Source organism: Passer domesticus, chromosome 32 (genome assembly GCF_036417665.1).
Source record: "Passer domesticus isolate bPasDom1 chromosome 32, bPasDom1.hap1, whole genome shotgun sequence".
NCBI classification, from domain to species: domain Eukaryota; kingdom Metazoa; phylum Chordata; class Aves; order Passeriformes; family Passeridae; genus Passer; species Passer domesticus.
In genome coordinates, this window is record NC_087505.1 from 1084624 (window position 1) to 1107286 (window position 22663).

General features: G+C 55.0%; 4 protein-coding genes across 6 annotated transcripts; 1 reads left to right on the forward strand and 3 right to left on the reverse strand.

Annotated features, from left to right (window-relative positions):
* Window positions 1–535: 535 nt before the first annotated feature.
* On the reverse strand, window positions 536–7648 carry POLR3GL (RNA polymerase III subunit GL). 3 transcript variants are annotated; one of them, XM_064401803.1, is made up of 8 exons: window positions 7218–7646; window positions 6048–6179; window positions 4454–4583; window positions 2719–2787; window positions 2552–2608; window positions 2367–2434; window positions 1949–2062; window positions 536–1864 (listed from the first exon to the last, which is right to left on the reverse strand). In XM_064401803.1, exons 2-8 carry the CDS (start codon window positions 6165–6167, stop codon window positions 1778–1780), a joined length of 645 nt encoding a protein of 214 aa, XP_064257873.1. In that variant the 5' UTR covers window positions 6168–6179; window positions 7218–7646; the 3' UTR covers window positions 536–1777. The 3 variants fall into 3 exon arrangements, with proteins under 3 accessions (XP_064257873.1, XP_064257872.1, XP_064257874.1); XM_064401802.1 differs by having other exon boundaries at window positions 6048–6242; XM_064401804.1 differs by lacking the exon at window positions 2552–2608 and having other exon boundaries at window positions 6048–6242; window positions 7218–7648.
* A 96-nt stretch (window positions 7649–7744) lies between these two features.
* On the forward strand, window positions 7745–10817 carry ANKRD34A (ankyrin repeat domain 34A). The gene is made up of 2 exons (XM_064401800.1): window positions 7745–8026; window positions 8817–10817. The coding sequence occupies exon 2, from the start codon at window positions 8854–8856 to the stop codon at window positions 10114–10116; it is 1263 nt and encodes a 420-aa protein (XP_064257870.1). The 5' UTR covers window positions 7745–8026; window positions 8817–8853; the 3' UTR covers window positions 10117–10817.
* Window positions 10588–15020, reverse strand: RBM8A (RNA binding motif protein 8A). The gene is made up of 6 exons (XM_064401805.1): window positions 14919–15020; window positions 14053–14112; window positions 13879–13956; window positions 12377–12513; window positions 11724–11860; window positions 10588–10969 (listed from the first exon to the last, which is right to left on the reverse strand). The coding sequence occupies exons 1-6, from the start codon at window positions 14983–14985 to the stop codon at window positions 10924–10926; spliced, it is 525 nt and encodes a 174-aa protein (XP_064257875.1). The 5' UTR covers window positions 14986–15020; the 3' UTR covers window positions 10588–10923.
* A 375-nt stretch (window positions 15021–15395) lies between these two features.
* On the reverse strand, window positions 15396–22505 carry LIX1L (limb and CNS expressed 1 like). Its single transcript, XM_064401801.1, has 6 exons — window positions 22205–22505; window positions 20875–21038; window positions 19195–19335; window positions 18634–18729; window positions 18023–18100; window positions 15396–17083 (listed from the first exon to the last, which is right to left on the reverse strand). The coding sequence occupies exons 1-6, from the start codon at window positions 22488–22490 to the stop codon at window positions 16841–16843; spliced, it is 1008 nt and encodes a 335-aa protein (XP_064257871.1). The 5' UTR covers window positions 22491–22505; the 3' UTR covers window positions 15396–16840.
* Between the last annotated feature and the right edge of the window lie 158 nt (window positions 22506–22663).

Below are 22663 nucleotides of genomic sequence, written 5' to 3' on the forward strand. Positions count from 1 at the left end.
CCCAAATTTCTCTCCCCTTCCCCACGGTTTGGGATCAGCTCTCAGCCCTGGGCTGGCTCTGGAAATTCCTGCCCGGTTCCAACTGGGTGAAAGGGCCTGGGCTAAACTGGGAGCACTGGCAGGGGAGCAGGGGAGGAATTCCGGGGTGGGAAATACGGGATGGGATCAAGGGGGAAGCCGCAGAAATGGGGCAGACCCCACAGCACCGGGGAAACTGAGGCACGCCCATGGGGGTGACAAACACCTGAGGGATTTGGGCACCTTGCCCTGCCCCAAATCCTTCCCCCAGGGTTGGAGGGGACAGAACCCACCCAAAAAAATACAGATTGTTTGTGGAAAGAGGAGAAAAAGGGGAAAAAAAGGGATAAAAAGGGTACAGGAGCAAGGAAATCCACAATTGCTGGAACGTTCTTGGGCTCGAACAGGAACTGGTTGAGGGGGGGGAGAGGGGGCAGCATGTGACACTCATGTGAGCAGCCCTGAGGCACAAACACACCCCCCCGGGAGAAAAAACCACTCCTTCCTCCTAAAAAAATTCACATTGCATTTCCTCAAAACCTTTATCCCCACGAAAACATTCCCCCCCTGTCAAAAACAGCTTCAAAATGGGGCTCTCCCCACCAAAAATCCACATTTTCTCACTCTAAAAAGTCATTCCTGGAAAAAAAATCTACCTTTTCCTCCCCAACAATCCAGTTTTTCACCAAAACCCCTAAAATATGATTAAAAAAATACACCTTGCCCTTCTAAAGAACAACAACCCCACAATAAAACAAAGTTTTCTCCCTCAAAAATGCACCTTCCGCCTGAAACATACTTTTCTCTCCCCAAAAATAAATTTTTCCCCCAAAAAAGAGATCTCGACCCACAAGGAGTTACCTTTCCCTCCCCAAAGCTATACCTTTGCTCCCCAAAAATCCACATTCCCACCCCAAAAAACACCCTTCTCACCCCAAAAAACTTTTATGTCCTAAAAACCCACTTTTTCCACCAAAAAAAAACCACTCTCCACTCCCCATAAAGCTTTTCCTCCCGAAATAACACATTTTCTTCTTTCTAGAAACACATTTTCCACCTCAAAAAACCACATTTCATCCCCCCAAAACCCCTTTTCCCATTTATAATCCCTCTAAACCCCTTACCCAACCCCCCCCGCGCAAAAAAAAAAAACCCAAAAACTGAGCCAAAAATACCAAAAATCCTTTAAAATTCACACAAAATCCACCCAAAAAACCCCAAAATTTGGGGAGGGGTCGCGCCCCAGCTCCGGGCCTGGAGCAGCGGCGCCACCTGGTGGTGACAATGGGAATGGCAGGCGGCGGCGGGACCCCGACCCCGGGGGGGGGACGGGGACCCCAAAGGGACCCCAGTGTCACCAAAGGGACCCCAATGTCCCCAAAGGGACCCCAATGTCCCTAAAGGGACCCCAATGTCACCAAAGGGTCCCCAATGTCACCAAAGGGACCCCAATATTCCCAGAGGATAACGGGGTGTCCCTGCTTTTGGGGTGCCCTGGCTATGGGGCAGTGCCCATTTTGGGGTGCCCATTTCGAGGTGCCCGTTTTGGGGTGCCCATTTTGGGATGCCCCTTTTAGGGTGCCCGTTTCGGGGTGCCCCTTTTGGGGTGCCCGTTTCGGGGTGCCCGTTTCAGGGTGCCCATTTTGGGGTGCCCGTTTCGGGGTGCCAGTTTTGGCGTGCCCCTTTTGGGGTGCCCATTTCAGGTGCCAGTTTTGGGGTGCCCATTTCAGGTACCCCTTTTGGGGTGCCCCTTTTGGGGTCAGTACACCGCCTCGTCGCCGTTGTCGTCGCTGTCGGGCCCGAAGCTCTCGCCGTTGTCGAAGTAGGACAGGACGTAGTCGGTCTCCTGGGGGGCACACGGGGGGCACACGGTGGCACCCGGGCACCCCTGAGCCCCCCAAACCCCCCAGGTTCCCCCCCTTTTTTTCACCTCTTCGTGCTCTTCCTCATCGTACTCCTCTTCCTCCTCCTCCTTTCCTTCTTCCTCCTCCTCCTTCTCCTCTTCCTCCTCTGATGTCACCTCCTCCTCCTTCTTCTCCAGGCTCTGGGGGGGCTCAGGGAGCGTCAAAATCCCAAATCCCAAATGCAAAACGCAAAATGCAAAATCCCAAATCCAAAACCCAAAATCCCAAATCCCAAATCCAAAACCCAAAATCCAAAACCCCAAATCCAGAACCCAAAATCCCAAATCCCAAAATCCAAAATCCCAAAAATCAAAATCCAAAGTCCAAAACCCAAAATCCCAAATCCAAAATCCAAAACCCCAAATCCCAAATCCCAAACCCCAAACCCAAAACCCCAAACCCCAAATCCCCCCATGGTGCCACCCCCAAATTTCACCTCCGCACCTCCAGCTTCTTGATGGCCTCCTCCTTGTCCAGTGCCACCGGCTTCTTGGGGACGGGGGCAGCGGGTCCTGGGGGGCACAGGGGACTGTCACCCCCCCCCGGGGCACTGTCACCCCCCCCCGGGGACTGTCACCCCCCCAGGGGACAAAGGGGACCCCCGGGGGGGCACAGGGGGGGTCACTCACGGCCTTTCCGCTGCCGCCGCACGCGGATCTTCAACTCCCGCGGGAGCCGCCTCCAGTCTGGGGGGGCAAAAAGAGGGGCTGGGGGCACCCCAAAAACCCCCACGTGCCCCCCGGGACCCCTCCTGTGCCCCCCGGGACCCCTCAGTGCCACCCCTGGGTGCCCCCACCTGGGTTCCAGTCGATGGCGCTGTCCACGGGGTTGGAGAGCTGGTACTTGTCCGAGTAGCGCTCGATGTCTGCGGGGGCACGGGGGGATTTGGGGACGTTTTGGGGGGATTTGGGGACAATTTGGGGGGATTTGGGGACAATTTGGGGGATTTGGGGACAATTTGGGGGGATTTGGGGACATTTTGGGGGATTTGGGGACAAATTGGGGGGATTTGGGGACATTTTGGGGGATTTGGGGACAATTTGGGGGGATTTGGGGACAATTTGGGGGGATTTGGGGACAATTTGGGGACAATTTGGGGGATTTAGGGACAATTTGGGGACAATTTGGGGGATTTAGGGACAATTTGGGGGATTTGGGGACAATTTGGGGGGATTTGGGGACATTTTGGGGGATTTGGGGACAATTTGGGGGGATTTGGGGGGATTTTGGGGGATTTGGGGACAATTTGGGGGGATTTGGGGATATTTTGGGGACACTCTGGGGGGATTTGGGGACATTTTGGGGGATTTGGGGACAATTTGGGGGATTTAGGGACATTGTGGGGGGATTTGGGGACAATTTGGGGACACCCACCCTGGGGACACCCGTGGGACACACATGGGGAGGGATGGATGATGGCACGAGGGGGGAGAATGAAATGGGGGGATAAAAAAGTGGGAATAAAAAATGGGAGGAATAAAATGGGGGGGATAAAAATATGGGAATAAATAATGGGGGGAATAAATAATGGGGGGATAAAATAGTGGGGGGAATAAATAATAGGAATAAAATGGGGGGGATAAAAAATGGGAATAAATGATGAGGGGGGTAAAACGGGGGGGAGTAAAACAGAGGGGAATAAATAATGGGAATAAAATGGGGGGATAAAATGGGGGGGATAAAAATGGGAAAAAATAATGGGAATAAATAATGGGGGAGGTAAAACAGGGAGGAATAAATAATGGGACTTAAATGGGAATAAATACTGGGGGAATAAATAATGGGGGAATAAATAATGGGGGAATAAATAATGGGGGAATAAAATGGGGGGAATAAAATGGGGGGAATAAAATGGGGGGAATAAATAATGGGAATAAAATGCGGGGGGATAAAAATGGGAATAAATAATGGGAATAAATAATGGGAATAAAATGGGGGGGGTGAAAAATGGGAATAAATAATGGGAATAAATAATGGTAATAAATAATGGGAATAAATAATGGGGGGGGTGAAAAATGGGAATAAATAATGGTAATAAATAATGGGAATAAATAATGGGAATAAAATGGGGGGGGTGAAAATGGGAATAAATAATGGGAATAAATAATGGGAATAAAATGGGGGGGGTGAAAAATGGGAATAAATAATGGGAATAAATAATGGGAATAAATAATGGGAATAAATAATGGGAATAAATAATGGGAATAAAATGGGGGGGGTGAAAAATGGGAATAAATAATGGGAATAAATAATGGGAATAAATAATGGGAATAAATAATGGGAATAAATAATGGGAATAAAATGGGGGGGGTGAAAAATGGGAATAAATAATGGGAATAAATAATGGGAATAAATAATGGGAATAAAATGGGAATTAAATGGGAATAAAATGGGGGTGGGGGGGGATAAAACAGGGGGGCTCAGGGGAGCTCTGGGCATGCCGTGGGGCCGCGGGGCAGAGGATTTGGGATGAGCTCCCTCCCTGACCCCCGGGGCACACCGGGGCACACCGGGCACACCGGGGCCGGTACCTCTGCGGGGTGCCCCCGGTCTGACGAAGTAGGGCAGCCCCCTCACGGCGCGGCGCAGCTCCTGCTTCAGGGCCAGCATGTACTCGCCCTCCTCGCCGCCGGGCAGCGGCGCCGCGCGGCGCTCCAGGGGCTGGGCATGACGGGAGAAAAATGGTATTTGTAAAAAATATTGAAGTTTATATTGTGTGTGCTACGGTAGAAAGCGATGCTGGGTTAATTTCCTTAAGTTTAAGTTTCTTAAATTGAAGTTTCTTAAATTTAAGTTTCTTAAATTGAAAGGAGCGCGGCGCTCCAGGGGCCGGGCACCAAGGGGAAAAATGGTATTTGTAAAAAATATTGAATTGAATATTGTACGTGCTATGGTAGAAAGTGATGCTGGGTTTGTTTTCTGAAATTGAAGTTGCTTAAATTCAAGTTTCTTAAATTCAAATTTCTTAAATTGAAAGGGGCGCGGCGCTCCAGGGGCTGAGCACAGATGGGAAAAATGATATTTGTGAGTGGATTTTTAAAAAATATTGAAGTGAATATTGTACGTGCTATGGTAGAAAGTGATGCTGGGTTTGTTTTCTGAAATTGAAGTTGCTTAAATTGAAGTTTGTTAAAGTGAAATTTCTTAAATTGAAAGGGGCAGACAGGGGCGCGGCGCGGCGCTCCAGGGGCTGGGCACGACGGGAAAAATGGTATTTGTGAGTGGATTTTTACCAATATTGAATTGAATATTGTATGTGCTATGGTAGAAAGTGATGCTGGGTTAATTTTCTTAAATTGAAGTTTTTTAAATTGAAGTTTCTTAAATTTAAGTTTCTTGAATTGAAAGGGGCGCGGCGCTCCAGGGCCTGGGCACCGGGGGGAAAAATGATATTTTGCCTAGAAAAGGTACCTGGACTGTCCCTAACTCTTTCTTTTTATTGTATCCTACTGTCCCAAACCAAATTATCCAAATTTTTACTACTCTAAGTATATTACTATTTCAATAACAACTTTATTCCTGTTAACAAATGAACTTTTTTGTTATGCATAAATTCGATTCATAAATCCTGTATGAGCTGTAGGAATATGCAACAGGCTGTTGCTTTTAAGGGTTAATCCTGTGTTAATGAGGGTCCTTTTTTGGGTTTATTTTGCCTAGAAAAGGTACCTGGATTAATCTTTAATTGTCCCTCTTTGTTTTTTTTGTCTCCTATTGTCCCAATCCGAATTATCCAAATTTTTACTACTCTAATTATATTACTATTTTAATAACAACTTTATTCCTGTTAACAAATGAACTTTTTTGCTATGCATAAATTCCTCATAAATGTATGCATAACTCCTGTATGAGCTGTAGGAAGATGCAACAGGCTGTTGCCTTTAAGGGTTAATCCTCTTTAACGTGGGTCATTTTTTGGGTTTATTTCGCCTAGAAAAGGTTACCTCTACTAATCTTTGTTTTAATTGTCCCTAACTCTTTGTTTTCATTGTCTCCTATTGTCCTAATGCAAATTATCCCCATTTTTACTACTCTAGTTATATTGCAATTTTAATAACAACTCTATTCCCGTTAATAAATGAACTTTTTTTGTTCCAATTTTCCCGTTTTTGCCGCGGGACTCACCGGGAAGAGCGGCGAGGGCTGCAGGGTGGGCGGCGGCAGCGCCTCCCCCTTCCCGATGCCCACGGCTTCCACGCTGAACGACATCTGCCCCCGGCCCCGGCCGCGGCCCCGGCCCGCCATGCCGGCCCCGGGCTGGGACACCGGGGACACCGGGGACCCCGCCGTCGGTACCGGCACCGGCACACCGGGACACAGCTGCCGGTACCCAGCCCGCTCCGGTCACGGTTCTGGTTGTTCCCCCATCCCGGTCCCGGTTGTCCCCCCCATCCCCGGTCCCGGTTGTTCCCCGGTCCCGGTTGTTCCCCGGTCCCGGTTGTTCCCCGGTCCCGGTTGTCCCCCCATCCCCGGTCCCGGTTGTCCCCCCCATCCCCGGTTCTGGTTGTCCCCCCATCCCCGGTCCCGGTTGTCCCCCCCATCCCCGGTTCCGGTTGTCCCCCCCATCCCCGGTCCCGGTTGTTCCCCTATCCCCGGTCCCGGTTGTCCCCCCATCCCCGGTCCCGGTTGTCCCCCCCATCCCCGGTCCCGGTTGTCCCCCCATCCCCGGTTCTGGTTGTCCCCCCATCCCCGGTTCTGGTTGTCCCCCCATCCCCGGTCCCGGTTGTTCCCCCATCCCCGGTTCCGGTTGTCCCCCCATCCCCGGTCCCGGTTGTCCCCCCATCCCCGGTTCTGGTTGTTCCCCTATCCCCGGTCCCGGTTGTCCCCCCATCCCCGGTCCCGGTTGTCCCCCCCATCCCCGGTTCTGGTTGTTCCCCATCCCGGTTCCACCCCGTTCCCGCTCCCGGTGCTCCCCGGTGTGGCTTGCGTCCCCCTGCGAAAGGTGCTGCCGGTGCTGATCCCAGTCCCGGTGTGTCCCCCCGGTTCCCGTTCCAGTCCCGGTGTGTCCCCGGTCCCCATCCCCAACCCGGTGTGTCCCGGTGTATCCCCCGGTCCCCGTTCCAGTCCCGGTTTGTCCCCCCGGTTCCCGTGCTCCCCGTCCCGGTGTATCCCCCGGTCCCCATCCCAGTCCCGGTGTGCCCCGGTGTGTCCCCGTTCCCGTGCCCCTCACCCCCGTCCCGGTGCCCCGTCTCTGTGCACCGCCCAATCCCCATGGCCTCCCCCGGTGGCTCCCGGTCTCCATCCCCCTTCCTGGGTGCTCCCGGTGGCCCTGCCGGCCCCGGTGTCCCCTCGTACCCCGCTCCCGGTCCCGGTGTCGCTCCCGGTCCCGGTCCCGGTCCCGGTCCCGGTGCCGCTCTGCGCAAGCGCAGTCGCTCCCCACGTGTGCGCGGCCGCCGTGGCCCCGCCCCGCGCAGGGAGGGCGGAGCTTAAACTCAAGCCCCGCGCTGATTGGTGGCTCAAAGCGAGGGGCGGGGCCTAGAGCGGGATCGATGGAGGGGGCGGGGCTGGGGGCGCGGGGTGGGAATTGGGCGGGGGGAATCAACAGGGGGATGAAAATCGGATGAAAAACGGATGAAAAACGGGTGAAAAGGGGATGAAAAGGGGGATCAAGAGGTCCCTCAGCCCCCCACGCCCGGACCCTCCCAGCCCCTCTGCCCTGGGGTAGCTCAGCCCCCCCTGGTACCCCCATCCCCGTCCGTACCCTGCTGTGCCCCCAGCCCCACAATTTTGGACCCCCCCGCCCCGCTGCCTCCCCCAATTTCCGATGCTCCAGGGCCCCCAGCCCCCCTGGGGCCACCCCCAGCCCCGCTGCCCCCCCAGCCCCGCTGCCCCCCCAGCCCCCTGTGCCCCCCAGCCCCTGGTCCCCCCTCCTCGCTCCCACGCAGGGCCGGGCTCTGGATGCGCCGTGGGTGATTCATCCTGCTCCAGCCCCCCCCGCTGCCAAAAATAGCGCTGCGGGAGGGGGGGGACCCTCCACATCACCCCCCGCCCCCCCGCCTCACCGGCGGCAGGCCGGGATGGCGGCCACGGGCCGCTGTCCCCCACAGCCCCATCCCCGGGGCCGCGGGAACCGCGACGAGGGACCCCGAGCTCCGGTAGCCACGGTAAAACGGGGACGGAGAGGGGCGGGTGGGGGGTCCCCGCTGGGGGGGGGGGGGGAACACGGGGCAGCCCCCCCAGCCCGGGATCGGGGGTGAATCACGAGGGGACCGGGAGGATCCTTCCCCGTTTTTCAGGGTGGTCGGAGCGGGATGAGCGAGCGTCGCCATGGGAACCGGGCAGGCGGGGATGGGGTACGGGCAGAGATCGGGGTACGGGGAGGGATGGGGGTACGGGGAGGAATGGGGTGCGGGGAGGGAGGGGGGTACGGGGATGTGGGTACGGGCAGAGATCGGGGTACGGGCAGGGATGGGGTGCAGGCAGGGATCGGGGTACCGGAAGGAATGGGGGTACGGGGAGGAATGGGGGTATGGGGAGGGATGGGGGTACGGGTAAAGATCGGGGTACGGGCAAAGATCGGGGTACCGGCAGAGATCGGGGTACCGGCAGGGATGGGGGTATGGGGAGGGATTGGGGTACGGGGAGGGATGGGGTAGGGGGAGGAATGGGGATACGGGGAGGGATGGGGGGTACCGGCAGAGGTCGGGGTACCGTCAGGGTGTACAGGCACCGACGGCGCTGTGGGCAGGGGGAAGCAGGTAGGGCAAAAGGAGGAGAGCTAGGAGGATGAGGAGGGGGCGCAGGAAGGCGTTTGAGGGATGCGCCAGCAGCGGGCGGGGTTCGGCCATGCGGGCAGTGCGGGAACCCCCCCTCGCTGGGGAAACTGAGGCAGCGAGCGGGGACACCCCATCATGGGGGACTTGGGGGGTCTCACCGCACCCCTTCCCGTCGCAGTGAGCGAGTGCCGCCCCCGTGCCCCCTGAGCCCGGCCATGCCCAGCGCCGCGGTGCCACCGGGGGCGCTCCCCATGATCCCGGCCGAGGGCTCGGCGCTGCTGCGCGCTGTCTCCCAGGGGAAATTCCGCCTGACCCGCCTGCTGCTGGAAGGGGGAGCCTACATCAACGAGGGCAACGCGGCGGGCACCACGCCGCTGATGGCAGCGTGCCGCGCCGGCTACGCCGAGCCGCCCGAGCAGCCGCGCATGGTGCAGTACCTGCTGGAGAACGGAGCCGACCCCAACATCCCCGACAAAACCGGCAAAACCGCGCTCATGCACGCCTGCGCCGAGCGCGCCGGCCCCGCCGTGGTCGCCACGCTGCTCGCCCACGGTGCCGACCCCAGCGCCCGCGATTACGGCGGGGGCTCGGCGCTGCTCTACGCGCTGGAGCGCGGGGACCGGGAGACGCTGCAGGCGCTGCTGGACGCGTGCCGGGAGCGCGGGCGCGATGTCATCATCATCACCTCGGCCACGTCGCCCCGGGGCACCAAGACCACCCGGCAGTACCTGAACTCGCCCCCGTCGCCCGCCCTGTGCGCGTCCCCGTCGCAGGTGCAGGTGCGGGCGGCGGCGTCGCCGGGGGGCAGCGGCAGGGACGAGGAGCGCGATGTGTTCCGCTTCCCACCCGCTCCCGAGCCGGCCCGGGCCGGGCCCAAGCGGCAGCTGAAGAGGCTGAACTCGGAGCCGTGGGGGCTGGCGGTGCAGGGGATGCGGGGGGGACACGCGGAGGGGACACAGGGACCCCCGGAGGGAGCACGGAGAGCCTTAGACGAGATACTGGGAGCCCCGGAGGGAACACGGGGACCCTCAGAAGGGGCGTGGGGGTCTCCTGAGGGGTCGCTGGAAGGAACATCAGCCCCTCCGGGGGGGCTGGCGGCGGGGCTGGAGGGGCTGCGGCTGCGCCCTCGGCGGCACAGCGTGGAGGGACGCGAGCTCTCGGGGCTGCCGGGAGCCGCCTGGGCAGAACGCGTGCCCCCGGCGCGTTTGGCTCCCGATCCCCCACGGGGCAAACCCTTACGCCGGGATGCTCCCAGCCCCGAGCTCGCCGCCCCTCCCGGGCCGCTGCGGCACCCGGGCGGGCTGCTGGAGCGCCGCGGCTCCGGGACGCTGCCGCCGGAGCCGCCGGGGCCGGGCCGGGCCGGGCTGCTGCCGCCGCTGCCGCCCCGAGCGCTGCTCCGCCGCCACTCCATGCAGCCCGAGGCGCTGCGGCACCTCGGGGGCTTCTGCGGGGGGCTGGCCCCCGAGCCCGGCTCTTAGGGACCCCTCCCCAGCGTTAGAGACCCCCAACAAGGCTGGGATCCCCTGGGGAAGGCTCGCCCTGGGTGGGGGTTTGCTCTGAACCCTGCTGGGGGTCAATTCTTCCATCCTGGGGGTCAACTCTTCCATCCCTCTGTTGGCACAAACTCTGCACGAGCCCAGATTTGGGGGCTCCCAGGCCCCCCCAGTATCCCCCTCCTGCTCCTGCCTCATCCTCCCAGCAGCTTTTTCCCCCAGGTCTGACATTAAAGGCCCCAGGGTAGATCAGTGAGTGGTGGGCACGTCTGTGGGTTTGGGGGCACAGCTGTTGCATCCCAATGCCAGTTTTAAGAGAAAAAAAAAAATTTTCAAGACCTGAGTTGTTGTAATGCCAGGCTGAGAGGGATCCCCAGGATCCTTGGGTATGGAGAGGGATTTTTGGGAAAGGGGCTTGGGAGCTTTAATGAAGGACAAAGAACAAGAAAGACAAACTTAGACAAAATCTCATTATTTGACACAAAACAAGGAATGCCCAGCGGGGTAAATACCACGGGAGATTTAGAGACCATCTGCCTGGGGCATGGAAGAAACTCCCAGAATATTCTGGGATGGGAGGCTGGGAGGGATCCCCCCAAACCCAAGGGAAATCCCCCCAAGCCTCAGAAACTGCTGCTTCCCTCATACTCGTCCTTTGAAAACAATAAAATTCCGTAAAACCCACATTCCTCCGGGGATGGAGCTGGTCTGGCTCCTCCAGGCTGGGTGCAGAGCCCAGTTCTCCCAGTTCCCCCCCAGTTTGGAGGTGGTTTGGGTGAAGGTTTGGATCCATCACCGGCGGCGTCGGTCGGGACTGCGGCTGCGCCGGCGCCCGCCCCTGGAAAACAGGGAAAAGGTGAAAGAAAGGGGAAAAAGGGAAAAAAAGGGGAAAAAAGGGGAAAAAAAGGGGGAAAAAAGGGGGAAAAAAGGGGGAAAAAAAGGGGAAAAAAAGGGGAAAAAAAGGGGAAAAAAGGGGGGGGAAAAGGAGAAGAGGGGGGAAAAGGGGGGAAAAAGGGGGGAAAAAGGGGGGGAAAAGGGGGGGAAAAGGGGGGGAAAAAAGGGGGGAAAAAAGGGGGGAAAAAGGGGAAAGAAGGGGAAAAAGGGAGGAAAAGGGGAGGAAAAGGGGAGGAAAAGGGGAGGAAAAGGGGAGGAAAAGGGGAGGAAAAGGGGGGGAAAAGGGGGGGAAAAGCGGAGGAAAAAAGGGGAAAAAGGGGAAAAAAGGGGAAAAAAGGGGAAAAAAGGGGAAAAAAAGGGGAAAAAAGGGGAAAAAAGGGAGGGGAAAAGGGGGGAAAGGGGGAAAAGGGGGGAAAAAGGGGGGGAAAAAGGGGGGGAAAAAGGGGATACAGGAAATGGCAGAAAGGAAAGGGAAAAGGGAGGGAAAAAGGGTACAGGAAATGGGGGAGAGAGAGAAAAGGACACAGGAAATGGGGGAGAGAGGGAAGGGAGGCATTTTGGGGTGTTTATCCCCATTTTAACCCCGCCAACCCCACAACTGCGCACGGAATTCCCCCATTCCCAATCCCACGAGTCCCACCCATTACCAACTCCTGGGATTCCCAGGATTTCCCAGGAATTCCCGGGAACTGCCTCACCTCCTCTTGCCCTTGGGGGGGCCCCTGACGAAGCACCAGTCCACGCTGACGGGCTGCCCCATGAGCTCCTGCCCGTTGAGCCCCTCCATGGCTGCCTGCGCCTCCTTGTACGTCTCGTACTCCACCAGCGTGTAGCCCTGGGGGGGAACGGGGTTGGGGGGAGACAGACACCGGGGGAGCTCAGCTTTGGGGGGCACAGAGCCCCTGACACCCTAGGTTTAGGATTGGGAATGAACCCAAGCACTGGGAGAATTCCCAGCTCAGTTTTGGGGTGCACAGACCCCCCCAACACCTCAGCTTTAGGATTGGGAATGAGCCCAGCTCAGCTTTGGGGTGCAGAGACCCCCTGACACCCCAGCTTTAGGAATGGGGATGAGCCCGGACACCATGGGAACTCTAATTTGGGGTGCACAGACCCCCTGACACCCCAAGTTCAGTACTGGGAATGCCCCCAGGCATTGGGGGAATCCAGCTCCCAGCCCAACCCCCAGCTCAGTTTTGGGACCTCGCAATAAATCAGATTTTGAGGTGCAGGTACTCCCATAACCCCAGAACTGGCTCAGTCTGGGGTGCACCCCAGCACCTCCCACCCTGGAGCATCCCCCAGGCTGAGCTGGAGCTCGGGGGGGTCCCCAAAAGTGCCCCCTCCCCACCTTCAGGTATCCTGTGCGCCGGTCCAGGTTCAGGTGGATGTTTTTGATCTCCCCAAATTCAGCAAACCTGTCGTGCACGTCCTCCTCTGTGGCCTCCTCGTGCACCCCTGTCACAAAGAGGATCCAGCCCTCCACGGCTGGGCAGGAAAAAGGGGGGTCACGAGCTGGGGATGCAGCTTTTCCCCCCAAAATCCTCGGGGAGGGGGGCATGGAGCCCCCCACGGGTGAGATTTGGGGCTCCACGTCCACGTGGGATTGGGCAAAAGTGATGCTGGGAAGGTGAAGAAAAATCCCAGCGTGGACCCAGTTCTTTCTCTTTGCTGTGGTGGGTCCCCAAGAAGGGTTTCTCACCCCAAAATCACTCCTTTTTCCCAGCTAGGAAGGGGAGGTGGAAGCCCAGAGCCCCCAAATCCTGGGTGAGGTTGGGGAAAGTTCATCCCAGCAGGGCTGAACCCAAATCCAGATCCCATTCCCATGGGGAAAGTGCTCCACGGGGCTCTCAGGGAGGAGCATCTCCCTCAAATTTCCCCATTCCCACCTTGGGAAGGGGATGTGGAGCTGGGGTTTGCCCTAAAATAAATCCTGGGAATGGGAAGGGATTATCCCAGCCTAAAATAAACCCTAGGAATAATGAAAGAGATTATTCTAGCCTAAAGTAAATCCTGAGAATAAGGATTGCCCCAAACTAAACAAGTCCTGGAATGGGAATAGGGAAGGGAAAGGAATTGACCCAGCCTAAAACAAATCCTGGGAATGAGGAAAGGAATTGACCCAGCCTAAATAAATCCTGGGAATGAGGGAAAGGATTGTCCCAGCCTAAGGAAATCCTGGGAAGGAGGGAAGGGATTGTCCCAGCCTAAATAAAACCTGGGAATGAGAGAAGAGATTATTCTAGCCTAAAGTAAATCCTGGGAATGGGAGAAGGGATTGTCCCAGTCTAAATAAATCCTGGAATGGGAGAAGGGATTGTCCAAGCCTAAATAAATCCTGGGAATGAGGGAAAGGATTGACCCAGCCTAAGGAAACCCTGGGAATGAGGGAATGGATTGTCCCAGCCTAAAGAAATCCTGGAATGGGAATGGGAGTAGGGAAGGGATTGTCCCAGCCTAAGGAAATCCTGGGAATGAGAGAAGGGAAGGGATTGTGCTAGCCTGAAATAAATCCTGGGAATGAGGAAAGCAATTGTCCCAGCCTAAGGAAACCCTGGGAATGAGAGAAGGGATTGTCCCACCTTAAATAAATCCTGGAATGGGAATGGGAGTAGGGAAGGGATTGTCCCAGCCTAAGGAAACCCTGGAAATGAGGGAAGGGATTGTCCCAAGCTAAATAAATCCTGGGAATGAGGGAAGAGATTATTCTAGCCTAAAGTAAATCCTGGGAATGGGAGAAGGGATTGTCCCAAGCTAAATAAATCCTGGAATGGGAATTGGGAAAGCAAGGGATTGTCCCAGCAGGGCAGCAGAGCCCCCCAGGCCCTGCAGGTGCCCCCGTGTCCCCCTCACATCTCTGTGGCCCCGGCTCGTCCCCGTCCTGCTCCACGCTGTCGTAATCCTCGCGCACCCGCGCGCGGGACCCTTCCTCTGCAAACAGAAAAAAGGGGGAGAAATGGGACCCCCAAACTCCAGGGGTCACCCAGAGCGCCGGGGAAGGGGTCTGGGGGGGTCTGGGGGTCTCACCTGAGCCGAAGCCGCGGCCCTTCCTCTTCTTGGCCTTTTCTTTCAGCTTGTGGATGCTCTCTGGGGGAAACGGGGGGGCACGGGGTCAGCAGGGGCAGGGAGCCCCCTCCCCAAAAGGGACAGGGAGCCCTCGTGCTGGGAGGGGCTGGGAATGACCCCCTGGGATGGGAATGAGCCCTGGGAATGAGCCCTGGGATGGGAATGAGCACTGGGAATGAGCCCCCTGGGATGGGAATGAGCCTTGGGATGGGAATGAGCCCTGGGGTGGGAATGAGCACTGGGAATGAGCCTGGGATAGGAATGAGCCCTGAGATGGGAATGACCCCCCAGACTGGGAATGACCCCCCAGACTGGGAATGATGTCCTGGGGTGGGAATGAGCCCTGGGAATGAGCCCCCTGGGATGGGGAATGAGCCCTGGGAATGACCCCCCCCAGACTGGGAATGATGTCCCCGGGGTGGGAATGATGTCCCGGGTCAGCAACCCCCCCCCAAGGCTGGTCAGGACCCCCTGGGCTGGGCAGGACCCCCCGGCCCAGGCAGAGCCACCCCCGGCCAAGCCAGGCCGGTCTCCCCGCGATGGGAACGACCCCCCCGGGCCGCACGGTGCCCCCAGAGCCCCTCCGGGCCGGGAACAGCCCCGTGAGCCGCGAACGGGCAGCAGGACCCATCGGCCACACCGGGAACGACCCCCCGAGGCACGAGAGACCCCCCAGCACCGAGCAGAGCCCCCTGCCAACGACAGCACCCCCGCGCCGGGCGCGGGCCGCCCCTGAGGCCGGAGCGGCTCCGCGGAACCCGGACCCGGCCGGATCGGGCGGCGGGGCCGCTCCGGGCCGGGCGGTATCGCCCCAGCCCCGCGCTCACCGTCCCCGTCCTCGTCCATGGCGAAATCCTCGCCGCCCGCCTCATGAAGGTCCAGCACGTCCGCCATCTTGCCGAGAGTACCGGGGCACGCCGGGAGCGCGCCGGAAGTGGGAGGGCGCGAGGCGGAAGTACCGGAAAGGCCATATTGGGAAGGGAATATGGCGGAAGTACCGGCGCGGCCATATTGGGAAGGGCCCTGGGCGGAAGTGCTCCTTCCGCCAGTTTGAGAAGGTCGAGACGTCTTGCCGCCATTTTGAGAAGGTCGAGACGTCTTGCCGCCATTTTGAGAAGGTCGTGCTGGTTCTTTTTGCCCCGGGAATTTCAAATTTTGGAAATTTCGAACCCCAGGTTTTGAACCCCGGGAATTTCGAACCCCGGGAATTTTAAACCCTGGGAATTTTGGACCACACATCAACGCAGCTCAAAGCATTTTTGGCACAACCAGCCCCCACCAAAAAATGACCAAGAGCACCAAAGTTAACCAAAAATCGCTGGGTTTATTGTATAAAATGCACAGCAGTGTTTATCCCATAATTCCACTGCCTCAACAAGGAGCACCACTTTCTCTGTACTGAGAAAATCTGAATTTTGTTAATTTTACGCCTTCCACGGAGATCCAGAGCCTCCAAATCGTCTCCTCGATCCCACAAACAATGGAATATCTGTTTTTTTTCCCTTTTATTTTTATTTTTTTTTCCTCCACAGTGATGGAACTCCCAAAGTTCTCTCAGATTTATTTGGAGCATAAAGAACTGGGAGGAGCTTCAGGGATTCCCTTAGGTGCAGAATAAATTGCAGGATTAAAATTCGTTATTCCTACATCAAATTTTTCCAATCTTTCAGGAAAATTGCACCCCACAACCCCCACCCCATCCCTTTAAAATCCAATTTCCAGCGACATCAAATGTTAATAGTGTTTGTAGAAAGTATAAAAAATATATAAACCCCCAAAATAAGCTTGTTAGGATGTGGATATAAAAATGGGGGTACCTACAAATAATGGAATTATTCCCATTTTATCCTAAAACAATGATTATTGCTGGAATATCCTGTGGTCAGGCAGAGGGAAGAAGGAGGGTGGGAAGAGTGGAATCTGCAGGGTTTAAGGGGATAAAAAGTGGGAAAAGCTCTAAGCGAGGGTGAAAAAGGAATTCTGGCTTGGAATTCAGTTTGTATTCCCAGTCTGCTGGGAAAAAGGGGAGTAAGATGGAAATTTCCATGGATAAATTGACATTTTCTTGGGTGAACTCGGAGCTGTTTGAACAATTCCATGCCATAAAAGGGGTTTTAAAGCTAAATATAGTCTAAATTCCACATGGATACAAGGGATAAAGAATGATTAGTGCAAATCCCTCCCTCATCCACAAACTCTCCAAGACTTTTCCAACCTTCCAGTGCTGGTATTTGGCTGCAGACAGGGCAATTCCAGGGGGGAACTGCAAATCCTGCTGTGCTTGGGACTGGAATGCTGCAGGTTGATCCCAGATTTAATTCCAGAATTAAATCTGGATATTGCACGTGTTGGCATCCACTCATTTAATTAAGGAGCTCGTCAAGGAGCTCTAATTGATCCTTTCTGCTACAGGAGGGAGGGGATCCAATGGGTTTTTCCAGAGGAAACACTGGATTCCATAGAATCCCAACTCCAGCAACGATGGAGTGAGGAGAGGACAAAACCTGGGATTTGAACCCTGAAAATAAGGGAGAGGAAAAAATCTGTAGGGATTATGAGGGAATAAAAAGTTCCCTGGGGAATAAGGAGTTCTCAAGAGAGGAAAAAGGGAATGAGGAGCAGCTCTAAAAACCAGGATGAAACTGCTAGAATCCATTCAGGAGCTTTTCCCCTAAATTTCTTCTAAATGTGCAAATGGGCTGGGATTTGGGGAGGGGTTTTGGGATCACCAAGGGTGGGATTTTGGGGTTCAGCAGCCAGAGGAGTGTGCCGAGCCCAGCTGGCCAGCTGCCAGCAGCAGGATGTCCTTCTTCTCCTTGTGGAACCTCAGCTCCTTGCCGGCCAGCCGGGCCTCGTCCAGCTCGCGCTCGGTGGCCGCCAGCTCCCGGGAAAGGGCTCCTGGAATGTTCTGCTCCCGGTTCACCCAGTCCAGGGCCATCTGGTTTCGGATGTCATCGTCCAGAGCACGGTGGGAGTAGTGAGCCAGGACCTCCTGGTGGGAATGGGAGGCAGAGAATTGTTAAAATTGGGGAAAAAAAACCTTATGGGATGCAATAGAATCGTTAAAATTGGGAAAAAACCTGAAGGGAAAGATGGTTTGTGAAGGCTGAGCTAGGACAGAGTTAATTAATAAAGCAGGGATTGCAATAGAATTGTTAAAATTGGGAAAAAACCTGAAGGGAAAGATGGTTTGTGAAGGCTGAGCTAGAACAGAGTTAATTAATAAAGCAGGGATTGCAATAGAATTGTTAAAATTGGGAAAAAACCTGAAGGGAAAGATGGTTTGTGAAGGCTGAGCTAGGACAGAGTTAATTGATAAAGCAGGGATTGCAATAGAATTGTTAAAATTGGGAAAAAACCTGAAGGGAATGATGGTCTGTGAAGGCTGAGCTAGGACAGGGGCTGGGCAGAGTTAATTAATAAAGCAGGGATTGCAATAGAATCATTAGATGCAATAGAATCGTTAAAATTGGGAAAAAACCTGAAGGGAATGATGGTTTGTGAAGGCTGAGCTAGGACAGGGGCTGGGCAGAGTTAATTAATAAAGTAGGGATTTATTAAGAGGATATTCTCAATGGATGCACCTTGGGCAGTGCGAGAGCCCAGGCAGGGCTACACCAAAGATGAACTAAAATGATCACAAAATCAACCCAAAATGGTCACAGAATGAACCCAAAATGGTCACAGAATGAACCCAAGATGAACCAAAATGGACACCTGGTCACAGGGTCTCTCACTTTTATAAGTTCTGGTCCATTTGCATACTGGAGTTAACTGTTCAATTACAGCTCCACCCCATAAAATCCCATTTTTCTTGTTTTCTCTCTTCAGTCCACATTGTTTATGCTGAGATTTGGGTCATTTGTCCTGCACAAGGCATCAGGGGAAGCTCAGGAATGGGAAGGAGCAGCGGGATGGAGCTGGCACTCACCTGGCGTGAGCACTGCCGCTCCCTCATGGCCTTCAGGCTCCCATTCCAGTGCAGCAGCTGGAAAACTGTCATCAGCTCCTGCGATGGCAAGAGGGAGGGTTTAAAACACAAAAAAACCATTTCTGCATGTGCTGGGAGTGCTCAGAGCTGGGTGACTTCCATGTCTGTGTTTTGGAAGGTTGGTACCATAAAATATCCTTTAATGTGTGTAAATAAACTCTGATAAATGGGGGTGGCACACACAGCAGCAGGCTGATAGAATACAGTGATTTAGGCACCTCATTAAGGAATTCACCCAGTCTTTGGAGGAAACATCTTCCCATCCCATGGGAGCTCTTGCTCCCCAGTTTTCAGGGATGAATCTCACTAATTAACTGGACTTCTGCAATTAGGACATTTGGAAGTATCACAGTGACAGTGAGAAACCCAATTCCAAAGGTAATACTGGAATTACCCCAAATCTGATCCGAATCAAAGGGAAACGCCAAGTTTATTCCCCATGGAAAAAACTGAAAATACACCTGGGAGACCAACCCAAACATCCCTTAACCAAAGCAGGAGTGGGACCTGGGTAGAAGAGGAACAAGATCTGCACAAACTGGACACAGCACCTGGAATTCCAGCATGGATTTCCCCTTGTTGGACTCCAGCATGAAGCGGAAGGCCCCGATCCCAGTGTTGGGATTATCTGCTTCTTCTCGGTTGCCCTGCAGAGAAATTCCACACATGGAGCTGCCATTCTCATTCCAGGGAATTCCCAATCCTGGAATTCCCAGTGGGATTCAGGAGAGCCTAATGCCAGCACAAGCTGAGCTGTCACATGTGAATTTGACAGCCTGATCACACAGAGAGAAGCTAAAAAATTTTCCTAGAATTGACCTGGGAAGCTTCAGGGAGATAAACAGTGATAGCCAAATATTAAAAACAATCTACAGTTGATGGTTTTCAACAATCTGTTTTGCACGGAATTAGAAATAAGTTTAGAAATTAGAAATAATTAGCTTCTGATTGTGATGGTGTAAATGATAATATTTGTCTGTATTGCCTCACCCTACACACGAGACTGAAAACGGAATGAAATTTTTTAAAACGCCTCGAAATTCCCCCATCTCGGGCTCAGAAAATGGCTTGACCTGACCCAAAAAAAGCTCAGACAAGACAGCCGTGCTCACGTTGAAGGACGCCAGGGCCTCAGAGACACTCTTCTCGATGAAGTCGTCGGTGATGCGGCGGGAGGGGTGCTCGTTGAACACGGAGTTCATCAGCGCGATCTTGGCCGCGCTCCGGCGCGCCTCGGCCTTGGTGGGACAGAACTGGGCACAGACATGTTGAGAGCTTTGTAACAAGCTGGCTCCGAGCTAAAGGTCACAGTGAGGTTAATTGGACCGAGACAGAGAATGAGGGGAGTTGCCATTCCAATTAAACTGTGTGTCCTTGGCCCACGGATGAAGTAATGCACAAAACCAGGAGGTAAAGCCAAACAGCTTGGGAAAGTAGTGATAGCTGCACCAAAACAGCACGTGGATAGCTGATAACTAATTAGCCAATGGTGAGCTGGGATTTTGCACTATGCATGAGCTAATTAAAGGGTGTATAATAATTGGCGATTCGGGAATAAAGACGAGACTTGTAGATCATCATCTGGTGAACGAGTCTTCCTTCTCCGTCACACGGCCACACTGGGGACACCCCCAGCACCTCCACGCCCCCCCAGAGCACCAGGAATGGAGGCTGAGGGGGGGAATTGGGAAATGACACCCCCGGAATCAGAACTGCCCATTGCGTTGGTGATTAATTTGATTTAATTTATTTTTTCAGACGCAGAGTGTTCTCAAATTCCCCCCAGAGACCAGCATTGGGGATAGAACCAAAACAGGTTCAGAACTGCCTGTTGCATAGTCAATTAATTAATTTAATTAATATTTTAAGACACACACAGTTCCCAAATTTCCCCCTGAGACCACGATTTGGGGACAGAACCAAAACAGGTTCAGAACTGCCTGTTGCATAGTCAATTAATTAATTTAATTAATTTTTTCAGACACAAACTGTTCCCAAATTCCCTCCCAAGACCAGGATTTTGGGACAGAACCAAAAGAGGTTCAGAACCTCCCACTGCATTCTCAATTAATTAATTAAATTTAATTTAATCCTGGGAAGGAAGAGGAAGAATCTAATCCTGGGAAGGACGAAATCCTGGGAAGGAAAAGGAAGGATCTAATCCTGAGAAGGGGAAGGAAGGATCAAATCCTGGGAAGGAGAAGGAAAAGGAAGGATCTAATCCTGGGAAGGAGAAGGAAAAGGAAGGATCACATGCTGGGAAGGAGGAGGAAGGATCACATGCTGGGAAGGATGAAGGAGAAGGAAAAGGAAGGATCACGTCCTGGGAAGGAGGAGGAAGGATCAAATCCTGGGAAGGAGAAGGAAAAGGAAGGATCAAATCCTGGGAAGGAGGAGGAAGGATCTAATCCTGGGAAGGATGAAGGAGAAGGAAAAGGAAGGATCTAATCCTGGGAAGCAGAAGGAAGGATCACATCCTGGGAAGGAGAAGGAAGATCAGATCCAGCCAATCCAACAGTTTTCCCTGACATCCCACCTCCTACTTCAGCACTAAGTTGTGGGTGACCAGAACAGGCACTAAAGGACACCAAAACCCCACAACCCACAGACAAATCTTCCCAGATCGGGACCTGATGGCGATTTTCACACCAGCAGCAACTTCCAATTAACCTCCTTACAACCGAAGAGGTTTAGAGCCAGATTTAGGGAGGAGACCGCCCAGCAGGGAGGAGATATTTGGGAAGGGATCCCGGCGGGGTCTGGGAGAGGCATTCCCGGGGTGGGGATTGTACCTGGAAGCTGCCGAAGCAGCTGCCCCCGGGCAGGGTGACATAGCAGACGTAGGGGGGGCTGGCAGCCGGCACCATCTCGTAGAGAACCAGGGCGCCGTTGCGCAGCTCGGCCCCGCGGGACTGCTTCATCTGCCAGAACTCCTGCAGCGCCTCCACCACGTTCACTGCCGGGGGACCGCGGGGAGATGGAAAAGGGGCACGGGAACATGGAAACGGGGCGTGGAAAAATGGAAACGGGGCGTGGAAAAATGGAAACGGGGTATGGGAAGATGGAAAAGGGGCGTGGGAAGATGGAAACGGGGCACGGAAAGAAGGAAAAGGAGAAGGGGATGAGGAAGGAAGGAGGGAAATGGGGCATGGAAAGAAGGAAGTGGGGCATGGAAAGATGGAAATGGGGCACGGGAAGATGGAAACGGGGCGTGGAAAGATGGAAACGGGGCATGGGAAGAAGGAATTGTGGCGTGGAAAGATGGAAAAAGGGGTGAGGAGGGAAGGAGGGAAGGAGGGAAGGAAGGAAGGAAGGAAGGAAGGAAGGAAATGGGGCATAGAAATAAGGAATTGGGGCGTGGAAAGAAGGAAACGGGGCGTGGCAAGATGGAAAAGGGGCACAGGAAGAAGGAAAATAAGGGGGGAAGGAAGGAAGGAAGGAAGGAAGGAAGGAAGGAAGGAAGGAAGGAAGGAAGGAAGGAAGGAAGGAAGGAAGGAAGGAAGGAAATGGGGCATGGAAAGATGGAAACAGGGCATGGAAAGAAGGGAAAGGGGGGAAGGAAGAAAGGGAATGGGACACGGAAAGAAGGAAAATAAGGGGGGCAAGGAAGGAAGGAAAAGGGGCATGGAAAGATGGAATTGGGGCATGGAAAGATGGAAAAAGGGGTGAGGAAGGAAGGAAGGGAATGAGGCACAGAAAGAAGGAAAAGGAGAAGGGGATGAGGAAGGAAGGAAGGAAGGAAGGAAGGAAGGAAGGAAGGAAGGAAGGAAGGAAGGAAGGAAGGAAGGAAGGCATGGAAATAAGGAAAAACGGCAAGAGGGGAAAGAGAAGGGGTTGAGGAAGGAGAGAAGGAAGGAAGGAAATGGGGTATGGAAAAATGGAAAAGGGACATGGAAAGAAGAAATTGGGGCATGGAAAGAAGGAAAAAAGGGTGAGGAAAGAAGGAAGGGAATGAGGCACAGAAAGAAGGAAAAGGGACACGGAAAGAAGGAAAAGGGATACGGAAAGAAGGAAAAGGGACACGGAAAGAAGGAAAAGGGACACGGAAAGAAGGAAGAGTGAAAAAAAGGGAATAAGGGAAAATCGACCCCCCCAGCCCCGGCTCCCCCCGGCCCTGCTCACCGCGGCCGTAGCCCTGCGTGTGCTTGGCGAAGCTCCGCACCACGGCCTCCACCGCCTCCCGCAGCACCGCGGGCGGCCCGGCCCCGGCCCCGGCCCCGGCCGCCGTCCCGGGGGGCGCGGGGGGGCCCTGCAGACCCAGCGGGGGCGGCGGCGGCGGCAGCCCCAGCCCCGGCCCCACTGCCGGGGTCGGGCCGAGCCCCGCGGGGGCCCCGGTGAGGCCGGGCCGAGCCCCGCGGGGCCCGGTGCCCACCCCGGGCTGCAGCCGCTGCGCCCGCACCGCCTCCATCGCCGCGCTCCCTCCTCAGCGCCGCGCTGTCAATCAGCGCCGCTCCGCCCGCGGCAGGCCAATAGGAGCGCCGGATCGGGGAGGGGGAGGCGGGGAAAGCATCGGGAGGCCAATCAGAGCGCGGTGCGCGGCTCGAGGGGCGGGGTCAGGGCGCGGCGCACTCACCCACTAAC